Source organism: Ursus maritimus, unplaced genomic scaffold (genome assembly GCF_017311325.1).
Source record: "Ursus maritimus isolate PB19 unplaced genomic scaffold, ASM1731132v1 scaffold_29, whole genome shotgun sequence".
Taxonomy (NCBI): Eukaryota; Metazoa; Chordata; class Mammalia; order Carnivora; family Ursidae; genus Ursus; species Ursus maritimus.
Window position 1 is genome coordinate 33,640,837 of NW_024425452.1, and position 23,360 is coordinate 33,664,196.

Consider the following 23,360-nt stretch of genomic DNA (forward strand, 5'->3'; position numbering starts at 1 on the left):
CCACATTCTAGTATCAGAATGGTGTCACTGCTTTGTCGGAGGTGTGGTAATGTATGACAATTAGTTTTCTCCCACATACCTTCACTAAGAGGAGTAAAGAATAATTGGAGCCTGGGCCATGCAACCTCCTAAATGTAGCACGAGCATCTCACCCTCCGTATAGAGATGCACAGTCACCATCCCATGCCTCTGAATTCCTGGGGATGTTCATCGAAGAGGTAAGTCATTTAAGAATCATTCTAAATGTTGCTGTGGAAAAACTGGCTGTATCAAGTCTTCTCCACCCTCCCCATTCATATCAACAGTGGTGAGTTCTGCAAAACAGCGAGCGTGGTTAGGTAACAGTGATGGAAAAGACATTCCAAGGAGCTGATAATAAGGTTTAATTTTCCAGCAGCCCTGATGAATTTTCCCTGCATGTATGAGAAAGTTAATGACTGAATCACATAGCGAAGCCCAGGTACATTAGTGAGACTGAAATTCAGTAAGTTTCATTTTTAAAAACTAAAGTATAAGGCTTAACCTACTTCTAAAGAATTACTATGGTAGTGTTTAAGAAAATCCGTTCTAGAAGCACTCTAGTAAGACGCACTGTAAACATGTTGATTACAAATGTGTCTGAACCTGTCACAACAATGGCAGTACTATTTTGTAAAAACTTTTTAAAAATCCAGTTTCTCATGAACATAAAAATTGTCTTCAGAAACCTGGCTGGGGCATTTCTCCAACTCCTCCAGCCAGCTGAAATACTGCCAGGCTCACTGCACGTGCAAGGCTATCCGCATTTTCCTGCAAATTACATGAAAGGAGATTAGATGAGAAAGAGCATCTATCAGGTAACTCGCAACTCTGAGGGAAGGGGAAGAAACGTCTTGATTTTTGTCTCACTAACATACTTTCTTTTTTTACATCTTTCAGTAAGAAATTCCAAGACTCTTAGAAGAATTTGAGTTTTCCATTTAAGTCAGGTGAGTCCTTAACTAATTTTATCATCTAATTTGATTAACTATCATTCCAAAACTCTTGAGCAATTCCATAAAACCTACTCCTTAGAAGCAAGGCCACAACTGGCCTAAGAGTAAGTGACTGTTAAAGTCCCCGACGGCCTCTCCCTGTCCACCAGGGATTTTTTTTTTCACTATATTCTGGGATGGCCTAAGCTTCTGCCAAAAAGCTGCCAGCTCCCTTATAAAATGCCTCCTTCTGAGGGCCTGGTCACCCCACTCTGTATTGCCTCCGCTGTGCACACACTTTTATCAACGGTTTAAGATGACAGTGTGTGAAGAGGGCAGATTTTAAAAATCCAGACCGTGAGGTCTTCACCCTATCAGGAGAAGAGCAGAGGGCAAGGCTGTTTAAAGGAAATTCGAAGTCCAGAGACAAAGGGGCACCCAGGTGGCTCAGGTCATGATCCTCGGGGTCATGAGCTCGAGCCCCACATCCAGCTCCGTGTGGAGTCTGCTTTCTTCTCACCCTCTCCTCCCCCCACTTGTGCACTCTCTCAAATAAAGTCCAGAGACAAAGATGAATTTCAATCAGCATGGCTGATGGTACTAGTTAATTTAGACATGGACCTCAAAGTTGGTTGTTTTCATTAAGCAGCAGGATTGTTTTTAAAGGAGGGGGGAGGATAACCCACTTTAGGCCACATAAGGCAAACCAAGTCTCTCTCTATTAGTTATTCATGCTATTGCTAGAAATAGGGCACTTTGAGGAAGTCTGGAATAAATCAAAAGAAAAATATTTGGGGAAATAAACTGGGTCTAATTTTGTTCAACTACTGATGAAAATAATTTTGTAGTATTAATATGAACCTAAAAATCCACATAAACAAATCTCTGACATTAACTATCAGTGAGACTGCAACGCTCTTAAACTTAGTTTTCTTTTCTCTCCTACTACCCACGTAGTTGGACTCTCACTTTACATTTTCCAGTAGAACTGCCCCAGCTTACCTGCGAGTCTGCTTCTGCATATACTCGGACTATATCTTCCGTACCGGAAGGCCGGACAAAAGCTCGGGAAAGCTTGTACGTCTTCACCAGGTCATTGATTGCCTCCTGTAGTCCCAGAGGTGTGACTACTTGTCTTTCAGCACCCGTGGTACTAATAACTTGCCTGTCTGCAACCTGTGCACAAACATTTCATATTTGTCACTTTATTCCACTTCCTTTCAGAAGCCTGAGCTCTTCAACACGATTCCCCCTGAAAGATTGTGGCCATTTCATTCTAATAGTAACAGACCTACATTTCAGCTTATTGTACCACCAAGTGCACCACCGTCAGTAAGGTACCAGAATAAGCACAGAACGCAACTGCGTTAAAATCTGATGCTGCGCCTGCATGGGCAGTGGCTTGACTGTCTGACTCTGAACGGAGTCAGCTTGAGATTCTTTCTCTCCCTGTGGCCCTCCACCCGCTCACGAGCTCAAACTCTAATTTAAAAAAAGTTCTACAATTTTTCTGAAAAAATCAGGGTTATTAATTTCAGTTGTACAGCTTCTCTAGCAAAAAGAGCTACCATTTCCATAGTCTTATAGTTACCACTAAAATAATGGCAAGTACTGTAGGACTTAAGTCACTGATCAAATAAAGTATTTTTATAAAGTGGAAAGTGGCAACCTGTTATGTAAGAGGGTCGTGATAAAAACTGCCTAAATATGCCAAAAACGAATCTGAACAAGTAGCCATTTGTGAGACCTCGGGCTTTACTACCTCTAATTGTCTTTCACAAATTCTGTTGGTGAATGTGTAACCTGGCATAAATCTGTATAGGCATCAATTACAATTTATATGAAATGCCTTTAAAAAAAATTCTCTCCCTAGCCCACAGATCCTGCTTTGCAGCATCTAGCCCCAGGAAAGTACTGTATGAACCCAGAATCATGCAAAGGAAATATTTTCACTTGAAATGACTATCAGGATTGCTTCAGAATAACCTGGGGGATATGGAGAATGGTGGAGGACAACAGCTGAAATCTGTTGAAGCTGAGCACATGGGAGGTTCATTATTCTGATCTCCCCACAATGCTTTAAATTTTCCGTAATAAAATCTTCATTATAAGTAATATGTATCACTTTAAAGTTTGTAAAGTGACTATTTCTCAAACAATTGGCTATGCCATTTTTTTCTATGCAATACATATACACAATGAAAAAAGGAAATACTTTGGAGAGAATACATTTTAGTTAATTTTCAGAAAAGAAGTAATTTTAAAATCTTGCTCCCACCTTAACTTTGAGCTGTCTGTTTGGGAGATCCGTATAAAGAGCATCCCACTGCTGTACGGTCAAACCCTTCCGAGTCAAGATTGCCTCAATCACCAGCATGTCAGAAATAGCATCACCAGCTGCCTACAAGACACAATGCAGGAAAGTACTCTAACGCCAGTAAAGCTTGGATATGAGCGCTCTGTCTTCGAAAACCAATCACAGTCTCCTGTGCTGCCTCCCTGCCCCCACAAAGGATTATTAAACTGGAGTGGATGGAGAAATAAAAAGGGAAAGGAAGACTATAATGAGTTATACAAAAAACACTGAAACTAGCTCTTGAGAAACTTGCCTCTCATCTTCCTCACTATAAATTAGACTGGATAACTTTTAAGGTTCCAGCATTAACGTTCTGTGACTCAGATTCTCCTTTATAACTAGACCCCTTTGGAGAGATTACACCATGACGACGGAAGGCATCATGCATGGTGAAGTGGCATAAGACCCACCTGAAGCTGGATCCATACTCCTCACTTAGTGGCTCTGAGCCCTTTGTTTCTTCACTTATGAAATGGGAATTATAATAACCCCCCTCCCTGTGTTATTGCAAGGATTACACAATGAGGTATGTCAAGTGCCTCGCATGTGCAAGAGACTCCTGTATTAGTTCATCGCTTCTCCTGGTCCTACTCTGCTTGCTCTTCCACTGCTATACTGTGATGCAACACACACAGTATACAGACGCAATAGCTGAATCTTGGCTCTAGGTGGAAGCAACTCATTATACTTGAAAATTTTCATCACGAAACGCAGCGGGAGGCAAGCACATCAATGTTCTATCACCGCATCTCAGTGTACATCTCAACTGCATACACCACTGCGGGAAGGAAGCTGCAAGGACTTTTCTACTTTAATTTCTTATTCAGGGGTGCCTGGGTGGCTCGGTCAGTTGAGCATCTGACTTCAGCTCAGGTCATGATCTCAGGGTGCTGGGATCAGGCTCCCTGCTCCCTGGGAGTCTGCTTCTCCCTCTCCCCTTTCCCCCCGTTCAAGCTATCAATCAGAATCTTTTTTTAAAAAAATTGGTTTTTATACAGCATACTATTCTACCTTCTGAATAACGTAAGAGTAACCAAGAGTCTGCCCCCCCCCACCAGTTCTGACCTGGTTAAACAAGTCAATAACATTTTCAAGCATCTTAGCAGCTTCCTTTTTCTTATCTTCTGATTCTTTTGCTAGTTGTTTTATCTTTGTTTCAGCAGCTTTACTAAACAGTACCTGTAATGAAAGCAAAAAACACAAACTCACAATCCACTATCCATGCCCCAGGCATCCTAGCTAAACCACTTCTGAAAGTCACAATGAATCTGGAAAAACTGAGGGGAAAAATAATGGCGGCCTTAGAATAAATGAAATTAACAAGATCAAATCAGAACCCAAAAGATACTACTGGGGTGGGGTTCATTTATGAATTATAAAACTGGTTATCAAAATTTAAAGAGCTGATTACAAAGAAAATACCACCCTGGTAGAGGCAATGTACATGATGAGTTCATTGTGTTTGCCCCTCGGCCAGCTGCATCCGTTCTATGCAACCAGATTCTTTAAGCCTATCTGTATCCACTTTATTCAGAAGAATATATAATTCAACATAAATAGTGCAGTTTTCTTGTCCTAAAATTTTTAAGGATATAAGCTAGGTAAAAGAAAGTGGTCACCATATTTATCACATTATGGCAAATGGTATCATGGATATTATATACATCACTTCTTTCCCCAAGATACCTGTCATTTTAAAATTCTTTGCCCATGATCTTAGTGCCTTCCAAGGCTCAATACTACAGTCAGCACTTGATGAAATAGATGTTTGTTGGTAAACTAAAATACACTCTGTTCAGTTTTTGCCAGAACACAGCCATACCCACTTACCCACCCTACATCAGCAACAGAGGCCTTATGGCCCAAAGACTAGAATATTTACTATCTGCCCTTTAAAATCATTTATCAATCTCTGCATTAATTAGATCACTGAAGTTATATATTTTAATTGCATTTCCTAAGAACTTATTTTTCTTACGTTCAAGGCCTCTAGAAGCCAGCTCAGAATTAATGAGGAAAATAATCTTACCTAGATAGATAACATTTTTTCTGTTGGCCACCTCCAATCCATTTATGAAATGAGGTGAGAGATAAAAATGTTTAAAAAGAAAAATCAACCTTATGAATACACTGAAAGCCACATAATACAGTTCAAAATGGTGAATTTTAAGGCACGAGTTCACATGCTATATCTCAAATTTTTTAAACATTCTACCTACAAAAAGCACCCTTAAAATTTTATATGCTAATTTCTAGTTATTCATAACTTAATTCCCAAGCATTCCAACCCTTCTTGAACTTTGCTTTTACCACCTATGGCCCGTTCAAAGAAAAGCTGTTAAACGATATACAGACGATCTGCTTATAAAAAAAAGAACTGCATATTTTTTTAAGAAACTAATAATCATCTCTTCATACTCAACGATCATAATCTAAAGAAAACCAATTTCACAACACATAAGAATATACTAAGTTAACCAAATAATCTTATTCTACCATCATACTGATCATTGCAACAAAGGGGGATATAACCTATTACCATCCAGATACAGAATTCCCATCATTAAAATATGTCCAGCTAAATAAAGCTGGTTGTAGCTGATTAAGAGAACTTACCGTGCCATGCCCATTTGCTTCAAAATAAACTCCAATGTCAAACTCTTGAGCCTTGTGGTGCAAATGTTTTACACCAGTTTTAGTACAATAGACAGGCACCTATGACATATAGTTAAAGAAACATAACAGCAGTTACTCAATGGGTAAATACTTATTATGTACCTACTCTCCCAAGGATACAACAGCGAACAAACCTCCTGGAGCTAGCTAGTGAGAAAGACAATTAAGCAATTAAAATACAAAGTGGTGTTAGTATGGGGGAGAGAAGGCACTATAGAAGCCCACAGCCAAAGAAAAAGCCAGAGAGAGAGAGAGAGAGAGAGACACCCCTGATAAGATAATGAAAGATTACAAGTGGGGGAGTGACATGATCTAAACTGTAGAAAGTTCAGTTAGCTACAGTGTGGTGAATGGCTTACAGTAAGGGTCTGCAAGCTTTTATTACAAAAGGCCAAATGATAAATATTTTAGGCTTTACAGACCATATCCTCTGTCACAATGGCTCACTTCTGCCACTAGTGTAAAAGCAACCACAGACAATACAGAAACAAAAGAGCATGGCTGTATTCCAATAAAACTATGAATAAGTGGCAGAGTGAATTTGATCCACAGACCACTGGTCACTATCTCCTGGCTTAGAAGGTTAAAAGAGATTGGTTAGGAGGTTTCTAGGACTAATTCCATTAAGAAATTATGGTGGTTGGACTAGCAACACTGGGCAAAACTGCAGAAGAGATCAAGATGGAGTAAGATCGGCCTTTAAGATTTAAAAGACGTCAGGAAAGACCAGAGCTCAAAATACTTCATCCACCCACAAGAAAATGGGCTGATGATTAACAGTTTCTGGTGTATTCAGTTTCTTAAACAGAGTATCTTACCTGTAAGAAATTTTTAAGACAGAACATAAGAAAATACTAAAACAATAACCCAAGTACTGAGAATTATCCCTGTGAACAGCAGGCAACAGGGCCAGATGGAGTGCCAAGTATTTACCACAACCTTATACTTAATCAGGTCACAAACTAGCAGCCTCCAGATGTGTTTTATTTTGCTTACTTATTTCTTTGGAATTTTGCATCAGTTGCCCAGACTTAAAAAGGAGATTCACAGAAAAATTCAGATTTTCAGCTTCTCTTGAAGAATCTGACTAAAGGCGACAGCAGTTGGCCTGGTGGGCACTGTTCCTAGTCTTTAGCCCCCTGCTGTACTTCTTCACCTCACCTCTCCAGATTCTACAAGAATTTGACTTTGCCATTCTTGCTTAAAAAAGAATGAAAAGGCAATAAAAACTACTAAAAATGCAGCAATTTGAAAAGGGACAGACAAAAGTTGGAAAATAATACACTAGCTAGTGAGAAAAAGAGGCAATCATCTAATTTTGGCCATGAACCCTCTAACTCACTCTTGGAGCAGGCGACATGGTATAGAGGAGGGTCAGTCATTTGGTGGATGTTGGGGGAAAAATTAGATGCAAAACTAGTAACAGATTCCATCCTCAGACCAAACTTTCCCTGTGAGCCTGTCTGTGGGCTGTTTCCCAGAGTCCAGTCTCAGCAAGAACCTCTGACCTCCCACAATGAATCAAAGTCCTCACCCTGTACCATCTTCCAGGTAATATCTAATTACCCAGCCTGCCTTCAGGAGTTCAGGTAGATTTAGCCAGAATCCTCCCTGACCCCTGACGACTGCTCAGTAATTTTTCATCTATCTCCCCCGCCCCCCACCATTGCTCTTTGGCCACAGAATCTCCACTTTTCCTTGTTGTATTAGGAGTTGAGCCCAGTCTGTCTCCCCCACTGTGAAACCCCAAAGCAATAGCCCCTATGTCTACTGAACAGGCCCGCTTCTCAAGAGTTCACAGGGCCATTTGTCACACGCTTTGTCTTAAATGTGCCTGGTAACTGGTAGCAGTCAGTGTTTAGTTCTTACCAAAAGAGTAATAAAATCTCTCATATCTCTATAACAAGCAGATAAGGGGCTGGCTCCAAGCTCTAACAGAAACTCTCAGGAGCCTGGGAGACAAGGGTGCTATCTCCCCTAAAGTTATAAAACTTGCTTAGACTTCAAAAAGATTTACATTCATTATAAAGGAGGCAGAGAAAGAATTTACAAGTTTTCTAAAAATGCTCTTAAAAAAAGGGAAGGGGGAGAATCTCTCTCTTTTCACATCAGGGACAAATTTTTTTCCTATTTTTGATTTCTACTTACCCTTAAATGGACAACAGCTCAGTTTCATGTATTACGACCTATTGACTTTTATAAGGGCATTGTTTTCCTCACAGAAATATCTTAGAATATATTAAGAAGCTACCAGAAAAGGGAAATGGTTCGATACCTTCATAACTTCTTCAAGATATCGTGTTGAACTTCCATTTGCATACGCAGTTTGTACAACACCAATATTCAAACTTTCTCCAATCTAGATGAAAACAATGATAATTGCCTGGCCATCAAAAGTAAAGACACTAACCACAAAAGCAAACATATCATGAGAGGTCTAAAGGATGACCAAATCATTATCCAGATCAGCTGTGTCTTAGTTTATGCAATAAATGCCTAAAATGAAAATTTACATGAATGCCAGAAAAAAAGCTAAAATACTTTAGAGCATATTTAAATCCCATAAGGAATCCTTTCTAAAGAAGCTTGTGATTTCTTGCTTTCTCTAGTTTTTTTAAGTATTTACTGAATTCGCAAACTATACCTTTTCCCAAATTATAATAATTACTTCTCATTACATTCTATACATAAAGCTGGCCTAAGATTTCCAAAAGAGCAAAACAGAATAAACCTTTCTCACATTATTAAGCATATTACAACACAGTAAATACAGCTCTCAGAGGATGAGATTTTGTTTAAACCTGAGGCTTTGGGAGTGATGATGGAACTCTCATTAAAGTGTCAGTTATGAAGAAACCAAAACTTGATAAAGCTTGAAATCACAAACTCTGCCAGTATAAGGAAGAAAAGAGTACTACCTTCAGGTTCCAAATGCCCCATGTTGAAATGACTAAAATTACCGTATCTTCTTGTATTTTCTGGCCACAAAGGTAAGGAACTCCATATGAACTGTGCCTCTGAGACATTCAAATGCCTGTTAGTCACCAGTTAGTCTTGTTTTAAAGGGCAGTCATCACCCCACCATACCTCCAACAGGAGCTCTTTAAGGAAACTGCTAATTAGTGTTGCTATCTTGTCTCCATCTATGAGATGAAAGTGACCATCTACGTCAAGGTAGTAATAAACAATTCTGTCTGCATCTCCATCAAAGGAACAGCATCTTTCATTAGCCTTCATTTCCATTCCTAGCACACAAAATTTTAAAATGCATTTCAGTCATTGAAATGGGAATAAACCTCCATATAAAAAGTTTTTTCTCTTACGTTAGTTACAAGGGAAAAATATTTCACTAAAGTATGATCATAACTGGTACTTAAAATTATCCTTCCAAATAAAAGCCAATGTCTTTATCTTTAAATAGTATAAAGGTTTACTGGTTGTTTTTACAGGGTAAATTCTTTCAGAGCTAACTGGAAAAGAATTCTATGCTGAAACTTGATGTAATATTAAAATAAAATTCTGTTTTATAAGCCAGTTGGTTTGGCAAGACAGGTTCCCATACAGTTTTTTGAAAGCTGTGAATGCAACTGACCTAGTACTACGATGCCCTTTACATGTAAAAAATAATCAGCAATAGATGAGGTATGTCCTGAGTAATTCTAATAGAGTGATTTTTATTTGTTCATACCATCAGTAACAAGAAGCACTGGTAAGAGTAAAGAATTATAACCTGAGAAATATGGTTTGTGTAATTTGCATAGTTCTCAAAACCTCAGCAACTGTCATGTCAAACTTACTAGAAAATTCTGCGGTTCCTTAGCCATGACAGGAGCAGGTGGACAAATCCAACATGAGACTTCCATGAGGAATATGAATATAAGGTTGACTATAGGGCGTAACACAAACTTCAGGAAAGTGGGAGGGCCTATGATTTTGTTCATACTGTAGCTCTGTGATGTGGGGCTGCCAAGTGCAACAGTCAAGAAAGAATTCTTGAGACATTTTAAAGTACAAAAAGGTGCTTTTATTATAACAGGGGGCAGGACCCACGACCAGAAAGAGCTGCACTGTGATTGTGAGGAGTGACTGATTATATACTTTTCAGTTTGGGGGGGGGGCTGATTAGAGATAAGTTTCTAAGGAATTTCTGCATGATGAAAGTGAGGTTTACAGAACCTTGGAGGTCTGGTTATTACCAAGATAAGGCTGCTTTTAGTCTCTATTAAGAAACATCAACATGAAGGCAGCCATGAGTTCCTTGAGCTATGTCACACTCTGCATGTCTCCGGTATCAATGGGCTACAAGTTGTAAGGAGAGTTAATTTTAGCTACATTTCTCTTGCCTTTGTTCTCCTCATCACCAATGCCTACAGCAAGGGAGAGGAGGAGCTCAATATTTAGTGAATGGACAGAACCAAACTGTCAATAAAGGTCAAAACAAGCAATTCAATGAAAAGGAGTTCAAACTGGTTGATTAAAAATGTAAATGCTTACTACAGTGAGGCAGAATCGCATACAGGAGAAAGGCATGTGGCCGAGGTCTGCAGAGTTCTGCAGAATGCAGGTCGTGTGTGAAGTGGACAGGAGCCACTCCGTGGCAGCTGATTACTGCCGTGTGAGAATGGACATTTTCTGATTTTGGTAAAAAGAAGCCAAAGTTTCTAGTATTTAAGTAAAATCATGGAATTTTTAAATGGCAACAATTAAAACACCCACACAGTAGACCAAACAAAACACATCTGCAAGCCAACCATGGCCCACCTGCTAACTATTTGGTATCTGTAATGCAGTTAAATATAGAACTCCTCTTAGTACAGCCACAATCTATAGAAGAGTTTTCCTCCTAATATACCAACTGTAGAAAATGGTGATTTTGCAGACAATTATAATTAAGCAGAGTTGCATTCCCTTTCTATAGTGTGTCTAATTCAGATAAGGTGAAAAATGCTACTTACTATTGCTGTCCTTTAGATCAATGATTCTCAAAGTGCGGTCCCAGACCAGCACCATTAGGAAAGGTTGGGCACTGGATAGAAGTGCAAATTCATATCCTGCCTAAATCCTACCCCACACCTACAGAATCAGAAACTCTAGAGTAGAGCCCACGAATCTGTGTGCTAACAAGCCCTCCAGGTGATTCTCATGCATGCTACAGATTGAGAACCGCTGCTCTAAAACACCAATTTCTGATTTTGCTTCCCCCCACCCCCAGAGATTTCCTGCACACGGGAGGAGTCGTGTGACTTACAGGCATAGAGTAGACCATGTTTTGGATGGCACTGACCAATAAGGAGATGCCCAGATGTCTAAAGGAGCAGCGCCTCGACTAGCTGCATGACTCAACTCACATGGCTACCTCTGTCGGAAGATTGGTTTCAAAGAGCTCTAAAAACAAATTTTCCACATACCCTCTGGAGGCTTCTGATGACTTTTCACAAAGTCAGCCCCACACAAATGGTTGAGCTTCCCTTTGGTCCCATCATTAAACAGCTGAACTGACAGCCCCTGGGAAATGTAGGGTTCCATTTCTCTCAGCTTCAGAGCCCCTATGCCGTTTGCACAGTCAACCTTAAGTGATCTATAGTCATCTCCACTGCAAAAAGCCTTAAAAGGAAAAGACACATGGAAGAAAAATTTCAAGTTACAAAAGAGTGAAGCATAAAGCACATACAGGTATATGTAAACATCTTCCGTTGTTTCAGTTAACTCATCTATTTTAACCTGGGAAACCAAAGGCTACACACATTCAGGTGAAAACTGTAGAAAACCAAAATAAAATTTAAAAACCTTTAAAAACTTTTTTTTGGACAATGAGACTAGAACAGTTTCACTGATTAAATAACTTATGGAAATGGAGCTTTGTCAGAATTTAGCCTCAATTAAGCAGGGTCCCTTCAAAATAATACTACAGTCTATATTACGTGACAGGCATTCAAATGTGGGCATGAGTATACAGACGGATGAGCAGAATGATGCCTGTCATTCTCTTCACAGCAGATAACACCACTGGGCATGTCTGGGTTTTTCCTTGTCAATCTCCTCTCTGGCCTATCCTCACATCAGAATATAAATTCTATGAGAACAAGGGCTTTGTTTTGGTTAACAACATGCACTCAGTATTTGCTGATCAAATTAAGTATACCCCCCAAATCTCAACCAGGTTTAAGAAGCTAATCTACCCAGGAGAAAATCTTTCTCAGCAGTAGACACCTCAAGTATGATGCCAACAGCACCTAACATTAACCCTATGAGAAAATTCATCTGAATGTATATTTATGAAACCACAAGAACCCCATGTGTTCTCTCCCAATGATCTCAGGATGTACCATGTGCCTTGTCAAGTAAATGCCAACAGACATTCAGCAGGATACAAGGGTCAAACCTTGTGAAGCCCTAGAAAGAAAAAGGAAACACACCACATTTTTGGAAAAAGAAGAAGGAGTGACAAACTAATTAAGATACCTTATTCAACTGATGTTATTTTACTCATTTGCTTAAACTCTAACCACGTTCAAGAGATTCTCACCTGGTTGGTGAGCTCTAGAAAGGCCCTAGAGAGTTTCTCATAGTAACCTTCAATGGTTGCCTTTCCGTACCGGCCACTGGTATTTCGACAGCACACCATGTAGTGCAGCTGCGGCGTTGTCACCAAGCCATAATCTGCCAGAGAAATATAAAAGGCAACTTGTCACATTTCTTAATAAGCAAAAAAAAGTTTAAATGGATTCATACCATATGAATTTGAGGGTGACACATCTTCTTTAAAAAAAAAAAATTCTCAGAAAACTAAAACGCTAACTTCCAAACTATGTGTAAATATCCACTGAAATCATTAAAATGACCTTCACGTTATGTTGTGATTTATAACAGGAAATAGAGATTTGATCCTTGTCTCCATTTCTGGCAGGGCTTCTAAACCCTCAGAATTTCTAAGTGGTAAGAGAGAGGAATTAATTGTCTTTTGCTACGCTAAGAAGATGACAAGGAGCTCCCAGAGCATCCTGAGATGGGGCTGGCTGCCAGGGAAACCAACCTTGTGATTAGAGAGTTGGAACTTTCAAACCTTTGCCTTATTTCTGGGCCCCTTGCCACTCCAGAGAGAAAAAAGAAGGGCTAGAGATTGTGTTCAAATAGCAACGTCCAATCACTGAATTGATTGTGCCTATGTAATACAGCCTCCGTAAAACCCCAGAAGGCCGGGGTTTGGGTTGGTAATGTGTGCAGACGGGGGAGCGTGGCTGTCCAGAGAGCATGGAAGCTCCGTGCCCCTTCCTGCGTACCTTGCCTGGTGCAACTCTTCCAGCTGGCTTCTCCTGAGTTCTACCCTTTATCATAAACTGGTTATCTAGTAAGTAAAATGTTTTTCTGAGCTCTGTGAGCATTTTAGTAAATTAATCAAACTAAGGAGGGAGTTATTAGAAGCCCAGGTGACTGAATTCTGAAATGGGGGGAGGGAGGAGACATGTGGCACTGAGCCCTTTACCTGTGGGATGTGACCTTACTACTAGGTAGATAATATCAGAGAATTAAGTTAATTGTTTGGCAGTGTTAGGAAAAAAACACACATTGGACACATACTCGATTCCAGAAGAAATATGAACAACTACTACTGATAACAAAAAATAATAATCATTTAATATGGACAGGTAACATAAAAATAGAGCAATACAGAAAATCAATAATTGAGTTTTATTTCCAGTAACACTGCAAACTATGTAATTCAGATGAATCCTCCTCCTGAAAACAACCAAAAATGCTAGATAAAAGAAAAATCTCTTTCAAAGAAGCACTGCTGTGCCAACAATATAGAGGACTAAGGCCAAAATCGCTGTGAAGAGAGGAACTTCAAAATTTGAGCTCTGGGAAGCCAGTATTGCTTTAGGGGCACTCCTCTAAACCAAAAATTAACCTGCTTTTGGTACAAAAAAAAGTCCATGCTGACCTAAGATGGGAAGGAAACCCAATAGAAGACCCGGCCCTCATGAAGCTGAAGCCTCAAAGAACTACTCTTCAGTGCAAGGGTGAGTCAGAAGTGAATTAGCTCCAAGTGCCCACTCCTAGGAGATTTGTCTTGACACCAAGAACAGCAGGAGCTAACCCATCCCTGAAGAGCTGTCACCAGAAGCACAGGCCTCCCCTGGATTTCTAGCCCAAATCACATAACCACAAGGGTCCAGAAGAACTCCATCATCAAAGAAACTTGTCACCCACAGTCAGGTAGCACCCCCAGGCACCCAGCAGCAAAAGCAATAACCAAACTTTGCCACAGAAACAGGCCTTCACCATAAGCCTCAAAAATGTCCCACAAATAATTTCCAAAGAAAAACAAACAGCTTATAGTCAAAAATAGCAAACCACACAAGAAAAGCACCAAAAGCAAGAGCAAGTAACAGGAGAAATAGCAGAGATGGACCAATATCCAATAAATATTCTGTAACTAAATCCATCAGAGGTCTTCAAAGTCAAGCACAAGAGTTTGGACTACAAAAGGTCATTTAAACTACTGAGCCCTACACGTGTACAATGGAAATGGTATTTTATGAATGCGACTATGGCTCTGATACCAGGATCAGATGGAAGGTGGGGGAGGAGCTCAAAAGAGTGGATCAGCCCTTAACCTGGTTTAATGCAGGTGTATAAGCAATATTCCAAAAGACTTACTCAAGGACGAACAAAAGGATTTTGTGACCAGTATCAACATTAGCAAATAAACATTTACTCAATAAATTTTTACTCAATAAAAAATGACTATTATATAGTTACTCATCTGTTCCACCGGTCAACCCAGAAACCTAGAAGCCATTCCTCACACCGGTAGCCTCATCATGTATCACAAAATCCTTTGAAGTCACTACCAGTTTCAAAGTTCTCCACTTCTCTCGCTATCATCACCCTTGCATGTACTGTACAGTCTCTATCTTTCTTACAACCTTCCTATCTCTCTACACAAAAGTTAGAGTGAAATGCCAGAGTGACTAACTTAAAATGGAAATGTGCTGTGCATTTGAAATAAAACCCAAATCTTTACCACAACCCACAAGGCTTGGGATGATATGACCTGTGCTTACTTCCTCAACCTTATCTACTAGCTTCCCCCATTCTCCCTATGCTGTGGCTACACTAACCTTTCATTTCCTCAAGTACACTAAGCTAAAAAGAGAAATGACGGAAAGGTCAAAAAAAAAAAAAATTACTCTCAAATTTTTCTAGACTAAAACATTAGAGAAGTGATGGTTCTAGAGCTAGAATGACAGTGCTAAAAAGGTGAACCATTCTGAGGATGGTATAAACAATAGTCTTAGGCCAGGTGAAGCTGGGGTAAGGGCAGACCACCTAAGTGGAGACCTCACTCAGACCAGTCCTTTAAAAATTGCAGACCTGAGCCTGTTAAGGGTCATGGAATCCACTTAGTGAGACGCTACCAGCATTTTTGCATTTTGTTTTTAAATAACACAGATGAATGCATGTCATGCAGTGTGCGTATTATTTATTGACACTTCTGTGTCAGTTATACACACAAGTACACTTACACATATCATGATATGAGTTTCTTACTCTAAGTTGAGAATGGCATGAAATAGATTCCCTGGAGGGTTGTACATAGTAGGCAGTCAAAAACATTTGATGAATAAATGAAAAATTAAACTACATAGCTGGAGCTTTGACAGTAAAGATCATTCTGAAATCAAGCAGAATGAAAAAGAGAAATAAGGGACACCCATATGAAGAGAGTAAGGCCCTACAGAAGACCAATAAGGAATAGTGCTCAAGAAAGTAGAAGCTTCAAGAAAGAAAAGAGGTCACAGTGTGAAGAGCTATCAAGACAGCAACTGAAATAAAAACTTTAAAATATAAACTCTGAAAGTTATTTTTGGGTCACAGACCCTGTGAGTATCTGATGAAAGCAAAAACTCTTCTCCCTAGAAAAGTGCGTGTGCTTGTAGTAATACTCTGCACACTGTATCAAGAGGTCAACCAAGTCCCTACAGCTTAACCACACATTTCCCAGAGAGCCCTGGGCCCCAGGCTAAGAGTCCCCACTTTATAATAAGCACTGGATTTGGCAATTAGAATTCAGATGAGTGTTGAGAGAGACATTTCACTGAAGGGGCGAGGATGGAGACTTTGCCTGCGCAGGCTAAATAATAAGTAGAACAGCAGAGAAGTAAGCCAGGTGAGCTCTTGGAAGAGGCCAAATTAACTCCGAAGGAAAAGCACAGAGCAGCTGGAAAGGAGGTTAAAAAGGTCAAGAGAAGATACTTTAAAATGAGAAACTATGGTGATACTAGGGAAATTCACCTCCAAACAAAATGGAGTCACTACATTCACAAGGGGCACAACCAATCTGAGAAGAGGATTCTAGTCTCCATTTTCTGTCATGTAATTTTTCTTCATTTGATAAAACAGGGAAAACTACCTGTCAAAACTTAAAATCAGATTATAAGTAGGCCAAAGATATTTTCTACCACTATTTGATAGGTAACAGCTGATTCCACATGTGATCAGCTATTTGGGAATACATGATATTGACAAAAGCTCTCCAAAATGAACATCTTCAAGTAACTTCAAACGTTTTTATATCAGGAAATTTGGCCTTACTAAAGGAAAGATCAGTATTTCTTACATATAATCTCCTATAGCTAAAACAAAATGTGCACACCCAGAAAAAATTTTTAACTTTTTAAATTTAAAAAACTAGTATTTTATACCTAGAAGTTCATTTTTTTTTTTTTTTTTAGAGATTTGAGAGAGAAAGAGGGAGAGAGAGAGCGAGTGCATGTGCAATTGGGAGGAAGGGCAGAGGGAGAGAATCTTCAGGCATGAAGCCCAGTGAGGGGTTCTATCCCAGGACCGATGAGAACATGACCTGAGCCGAAAACAAGAGTCTGATGCTTAACTGACTGAACCACCTAGATACCCCTGTACCTGGAAGTTCATTTTTAAAAAATTTTTATCTGTACTTTCAAACTTTTCTAAAATAAATGGTACTACTTTTACAACTTTCTTAAAAGGTGTTTTTTTTTTTAAGTTTTTTAAAGATTAATTTACAACTCAGGATAGCTACATACCATGGAATTGACCTTCTAAAACAGTCACACCATCTATTACAGACTGTGAAAGTTTCTCACTGCTGGGCCTACAAAAGAAAAGGAAGAAAATAACACATCCCATCCTGAAACCAAGAGTTGCTAATTCTGAAAGGAAATGCAGAAATTACGTGCTACAAATTTCAGGGTAATAGGTTCACTGTACTTGAACTGAAACCTGTAAAGTCTGAAAACTCTGCAAAAATAATACAGGTAGAGTATAAGCATTTCCCAGCAGCCTTTCACAATACATTTCTTGGAAGGAGTTTGGCTTTTAAATGAATTTAGAAAACAAATATAAAAATACAGTAATTACACCATACCCAAAAACCTTTTCAAGTTTGACTGTAACAACATATACATTACCTAATGTATTCAGCAATGTATTCAGCAATAAATACTGAATGCAAACACTCTGCATAATGCAGTACTGGGTATTAAACCACCAAGGATACAGAACCTGTTTTTCATCTGAAAAAGTCAGAACAAATTATCTATCTGAAAATAAAGTAGATTATAACTGCCTTGTAGAAAATGATGTTCTCTATCATTTAAACTAGTTAATTGGTAAGAGGCAATTACATGTTGGATGGCTTATCCTGTGGGATAATAATTTGTTTCAGAACATAAGTCACTAGGCTATTTCTGATACCTATAAATCCATAATCAGTGGTATTTAGAAGTCTCTCTCTGGTAACACATCAAGGATAAAATACCAGACATTGTCCTAATGTCCCACCATTAAAGCTATGACTAGAATTTCCTTTAGAAAGAATCTCCAGCTAAAATGAGATCTTACACTAAAGAGAATGCTTCTGTTTCAAAGGGCACTTTTAATCTAACATGTTACAACAGTAAATTTTTGTAAAGGAAGGCAAAAGCTGCCAAATATGGCAGGTAGTCCCCTCTTGTGCATGGTTTCGCTGGCCATGGTTTCAGTTCCCTGAGGTCAACTGTAGTCCAGAAGCAGATGATCCACCTTCTGACATATCATCAGGTCAATAGGAGCCTAACACTACGTCACAACGCTTACGTCATTCACCTCACATCCTCTCTCACACAGGCATTTTATCATCTCACATCATCACAAGAAAGAGAAGGGGGAGGGCAGTACAATAAGATATTTTGAGAGAGAGAGACTACACTTATATAACTTTTATTATAGTATGTTGTTACAATTGTTCTACTTTATTATTATTTATTATTGATCTCCTACTGTGCTTAACTTACAAATTAATCTTTATCACAGAGGCACCTGGGTGGCTCAGTCTGTTAAGCATCCAGACTCTGGATTTTGGCTCAGGTCATGATCTCAGGGTCATGAGATCAAGCCCCACCTCAGGCTTAGCTCTGGGTGCAGAGTCTGCCTGGGATTCTCTCTCTCCCTCTCCCTTACCTCTCCCCCCATTCGTGTGAGCTCTCTCTCTCTAAAAGAAAAAAATAAAATCTTTAAAAAATTAATCTTTATCATAATTACGTATGTGTAGAGAAAAACATGGTATATACAGAGTTCAATACTATCCATGGTTTCAGGCATCCACTGGGGGTCTTGGAATGTATCCCCTGCAGATGGGAGGGGGGCTACTGTATGTAGAAATAACGTATTGTTAACGTTTTCCAGTGAATTCCGATATGGGAAAATGATATAAATATACGAACCAACAATATGCATATTATGAGGTAAATCTTTATAAATACTGAATTACAATCGTGTTTTTACTTTATAGGAGAAAATAGTAAATCTACAGAAGTAAAGGGGTAGGAGACGTACGTTAAGTACTTCTCTCGGGTCAAGAAATAGGTATTTTAAAGAAAAAAAAGAAATAGGTATTTTGCATACATTGTCTCACATAATCCTCACAAAAGCCCTATACTGGGCTTTAACATCAACATTTTATAGATGGGCATATGGAAGCTCCAAAAGTTAAGTAACCTATCCAATCACGTAGTGTTAAGAGTTGGGGGGTTCGGACTCCAAAACCTAAGATGCAGAAGATTAGCTCCTACACCCTACTAAAAATAAAAAGGCCAGGTAGGTGGAGGAGCCTCTTAGGGCAGTTCCACTTAATTCTTTCAGTTTATCATGGGTACTAAACTAATGCAATCATTTAGGTCAAGCTCCCAAAGCTGCTTTCACCAGTAACTCTGATGGTCACCTGGTATCTCTACCAATCACTACGAAGGCATCTTGTTGCAGATTCACGGCTGCTTTCACACTGATGTCCATCAACACTCTTGGCATATCTTGTTCCTCAGCATTTGCCAAACAGGTAGCATGTTCCTCCCAGGACGGTGCCAACATTTCACCCAAAGGATCAACCAATTTTACCCCATTGTCTTCCTTAAAAGAAAAGCAAACAATAAGCCATCTGCGCATATTCACAAGGATGAGTTGAGGAAGTAAATTCAAGCTGTTTCCCCCTAAAAAAGACATTGATGGCTGAGTGGCTTCACCTGTGACCGTATGGAATGCCAGGCACTGGACTGTGTTTTACATGAATCCTCGTAACAAACATCAATCTTACTAAGAATCCTATTTTTATTCCAATCTTACTTTGAAAAAAACAGATTCAGAGCAAGTAATCTGCTTATGTTCATACAGCTAGTAAGTGTCAGTGCTGGTATTAAAACATCAAGTCTATATGACTTTTAAACCCACCAGTCATTACTAGTTTTTTTTTTAAAGGCTGTCACCTGTGCATTCACCATCAATTACATGACCAGGGCACAAATGGAGTAGAATGAGGGCACTGAGAGATCCTCCTAGGACTCTGGACTCTTTAAGAACATACTGGCCACTATATCCACCAGCGGGGGCGGGGTGGGGGGAGCTAAAAATTGACTCCCAATTCTATTCAAATTTGGGGGAAGAAATAAAGTGTAGTTCAGAGTGAATGTCAACTGAAGGAATGAGCTCAGTCTTGTTTTAAGAAGTACTTCTAGAACTAGCAATAAATATAGGCTTCAGCCCACAAGTCATTAATTGTGGTGATTTAGACATTCAGACACTCACACATTAATAATGATCCACACTTAAAAGTTGGACAAGCAATGTCCTCTTGTGTGGGGGGAAAAGGAGGTTATAATCCTTCACAGACCTACACAGCTTTAACTTGCGGCTGATTTAGCTACAAAGGCAAAAGTCTCGTGCTCTTGCAACCAAACAGAGGCACGTTATTCAAACCACGTATTAGTGAGCTACAGGCCGTACATAATAAAACAGTAAAACTATGTCAAAAAGAATACTTTGATAAAAAAAAAATGGGGGCGCCTGGGTGGCTCAGTCGGTTGAGGGTCCAACTCTTGGTTTCAGCTCAGGTGGAGCTCTCAGGGTCCTGGGATCCTGGGATCAGGATCAAGCCCAGCATCGGGCTCCGCACTCAGCAAGGGGTCTGCTTGAGATTCTCTCTCCCTCTCTCTCTCTGCCTCTCCCTGGCTCTCGCACTCTCTCTCTAAAATAAATAAATAAATCTTAAAAAAAAAAATGCAATTGTCATAACACTAGAACCATCAGGCCTCATCAATAACCTGCCCAAAGCTCACTTTTGTATGCTGGGAGCCACCTGTTTGGCTATTCATTCAGAACAGGAAACAACTCCCTCATACTCCCTAACTATAGAAAACCGGTCTAGGGGGTGCCTGGGTGGTTCAGTCGTTGAAGCAGCTGCTTTTGGCTCAGATCATGATCTCAGGGTCCTGAGATCGAGCCCTACATCGGGCTCCCTGCTCAGTGGGAAGTCTGCTCCCTCTCCCTTTGCTGCTCCCTCTGCTTGTGCTCTTGCTTGTGCATGCTCTCTCTCTCTCAAATGAATAAAATCTTTTAAAAAAAAGAAAACTGGTCTAAAAAATTTTCAAAATGTACTAAATCTTTTCAAATGTTTGCCCTTCCCCCCACCTGCCTCCAATCTCTCTAATCTCTACTAAATTAACACAAGTAACACTTTTTGTTACTGATACTGTCTCAATACAACTAACCTGGAAGGACATTCTGTTGTTTCTCTAATATGGACACAGTCCAAGAAATGACTCTCATTTCATTCTCTCCACACCCTCTACAGTCATGAGCTAAATGATCACTCATCAAGAAAAAGACATTTCAGGGGCACCTGGGCAGCTCAGTCGGTTAGTGTCTGACTCTTGATTTCAGCTCGGGCTGTGTGTGGTCTCAGGGTTGTGGTATCCAGTCTGGTGTCAGGCTTTTCACTCAGTGATGAGTCTGCTTGGGATTCTCTATCTTCCTCTGCCCCTCCCCTTGCATGCACTCTCTTTCTCTCTCTAAAATAATTAATCTTTAAGAAAACGCCATTTCAAATCCAAGGCACATAATGAGTAGGCACATTCCTACTCGTTAGAATTTGTACTTTGGGTCAAACTGCTCAGACACTAAGATGTGTTCTTGTAAATAAAGGTTTGCTTTATCAGAGCACTAAAGGCATTACATTACCTCAGGATTATGTGATGCTGTTACCATGACTCCTATTGTAGACTTTGTCTGTTTTGACCTCAGGACAGCTAGTAATCCCATGCGAAACATGACATGATCAAGATGTTCTGCTTTCGTTCGAAAGCCAGCAGTCCCATATTGAAGAACGAGTCCATTGGGCTTGGCATGTAACGCTGAGTATTCTGTAATAGCATCTAAATCCATGTCTACAAAATTAAGGAATATTTTTCAAGCATAAGAAATCTTTCAAAGACCATTCACTTCAAAAACTGCCACACTAAACTCAGGTCTGCCTCGTTCTGAACCCCCACAAAGAATGTTTGAGAAAGAAAAGAATGGTACAATAAGTCCTGGTGGTAGGCATTACCTAGAAGATCCTGCCCAACTTGTATCAACCACTCCAAGGGCAGAAGGCAGATTACCCCTATTCATCTCTCATTTTGGGTCTAGGGCTATTCCTGGACACAGGGTGAACTTAAAATGGTCCACTTTCAACTAAAATGAAGATTCCACGCATAGATTCATAGACTACTACACAATCAAAGATTACCTCATTTCACAAATGGAAAAACTTAAGCCTGGGCCGCGGTTAAATAACCTAAATTTACATGGGTAGCTGGTGACAGACTGGAGTCTAAGGTCATACTGTCAAATGGACTGGGACTACATTTCCAAAATATCTGGGAAATTTATTCTTCCCAGACCACAGAGACATATGCCCAAAGGAAAAGCAAAGGGCAACAGCCTCCTCTCCAAGACTGCCCAGACCTCCTTAAATACCTCGCAGTGGATTTTTCTACTTTCGTAAGGGAGGATCAGGACACCCTTCTAAACTAAGCTCTCAAAGTAACAACGTCTTCCTTTTACCTTTAATTGGCCCCTAGCCCACTAGTACTTTCCTCTCTGGGATACTCCAATTTTAAGTGGAACGTGGGCTTTCCAACCTCAGCTGTATGTACTATTTAATCACTTCTTGGGTCAGTCCCATTCCCAATTAGCCCAAAGAGGAGCAGCAGTCCTATCTTGTTTTCTTCATTTTCCTTCGTTGCTTCGATCAATGAACAAAAGTTAAAGGAAATGGTGAAAAATGTTTTCTTTTGTCCAACCAGAAAAAACTGGTATTCAACAAGCTAACTGAGTTTGGCCCAAAGTGATCAAATCTCTTTCACAGGCATGAATACACTTTGTTAAAAAACTGACCATTCGGTAATATGATTATTCATAAGGGCGTAAACCAGTCCTGTTAAATCCAGAACATCTTTTAAAAAAGAAAAAAAGATAAAATGCTTCCACCTTTCAAAGCGTTTTCGGTCCTAAAACTACGTTCAATGAATGTGCGAACGCTTTTATTCAAAGCACTTACAAGCCCAAACGGTGACCACTCTAAAAAAGTTGAGAGCATCCCCCCTCCCTCCATTCAATTATCAACCGCTTGCTTGTTCCGCTTTCCTTCCAGCCCCCAAATGGCCGCACATTTCCCGGCTCTCACCCCGAGCCACCGCCCCCCGCTCCAGGTCTGCGGATCAGAACACCCAGCGTGAGACCCTCGGGCCCGCTCGGAAGGCGCAGGGGCGGGTGTGCCCCGCGCGCCGTCCGTGGGTCAGTCAGCGAGCCTGCCCCTAGCCTGCCCGCTAGCCTGCCCGCAGCCAAACCCCTACGGACTGGAAAGTCCCATTCCCGTCGCCAAGCCTGAGGGCCCCACTCACCTCCGCCGGGAGATTCCCCCTCACCTCCACCTCAAAGACTAGCTACCCCGCGGCGGCGCCTCCTACCTGACTGAAGGTCTCCGAACCCGCAGACGTGGCTCTGCGTGACTTCCGGCCCATCGCCACGCCCCCCAGCCA

The 23,360-nt window shown here is 40.2% G+C and overlaps 1 protein-coding gene and 1 long non-coding RNA gene across 3 annotated transcripts; one reads left to right on the plus strand and one right to left on the minus strand.

The window, feature by feature from the left end:
• Window positions 1–366: 366 nt before the first annotated feature.
• PGM3 (phosphoglucomutase 3) lies at window positions 367–23,353 on the minus strand. Of its 2 annotated transcripts, none has more exons than XM_008684878.2 (13): window positions 23,289–23,353; window positions 21,517–21,722; window positions 19,229–19,413; window positions 17,055–17,122; window positions 12,512–12,645; window positions 11,394–11,589; window positions 9,073–9,230; window positions 8,261–8,344; window positions 5,926–6,024; window positions 4,375–4,488; window positions 3,232–3,354; window positions 1,956–2,129; window positions 367–789 (listed from the first exon to the last, which is right to left on the minus strand). In XM_008684878.2, the coding sequence occupies exons 2-13, from the start codon at window positions 21,718–21,720 to the stop codon at window positions 700–702; spliced, it is 1,629 nt and encodes a 542-aa protein (XP_008683100.1). In that variant the 5' UTR covers window positions 21,721–21,722; window positions 23,289–23,353; the 3' UTR covers window positions 367–699. The 2 variants fall into 2 exon arrangements, with proteins under 2 accessions (XP_008683100.1, XP_008683099.1); XM_008684877.2 differs by having other exon boundaries at window positions 23,223–23,312.
• On the plus strand, window positions 796–3,104 carry LOC103657435. The gene is made up of 2 exons (XR_566852.2): window positions 796–968; window positions 2,827–3,104. It is a non-coding gene; the product is annotated as an uncharacterized LOC103657435 (long non-coding RNA).
• Window positions 23,354–23,360: the final 7 nt, after the last annotated feature.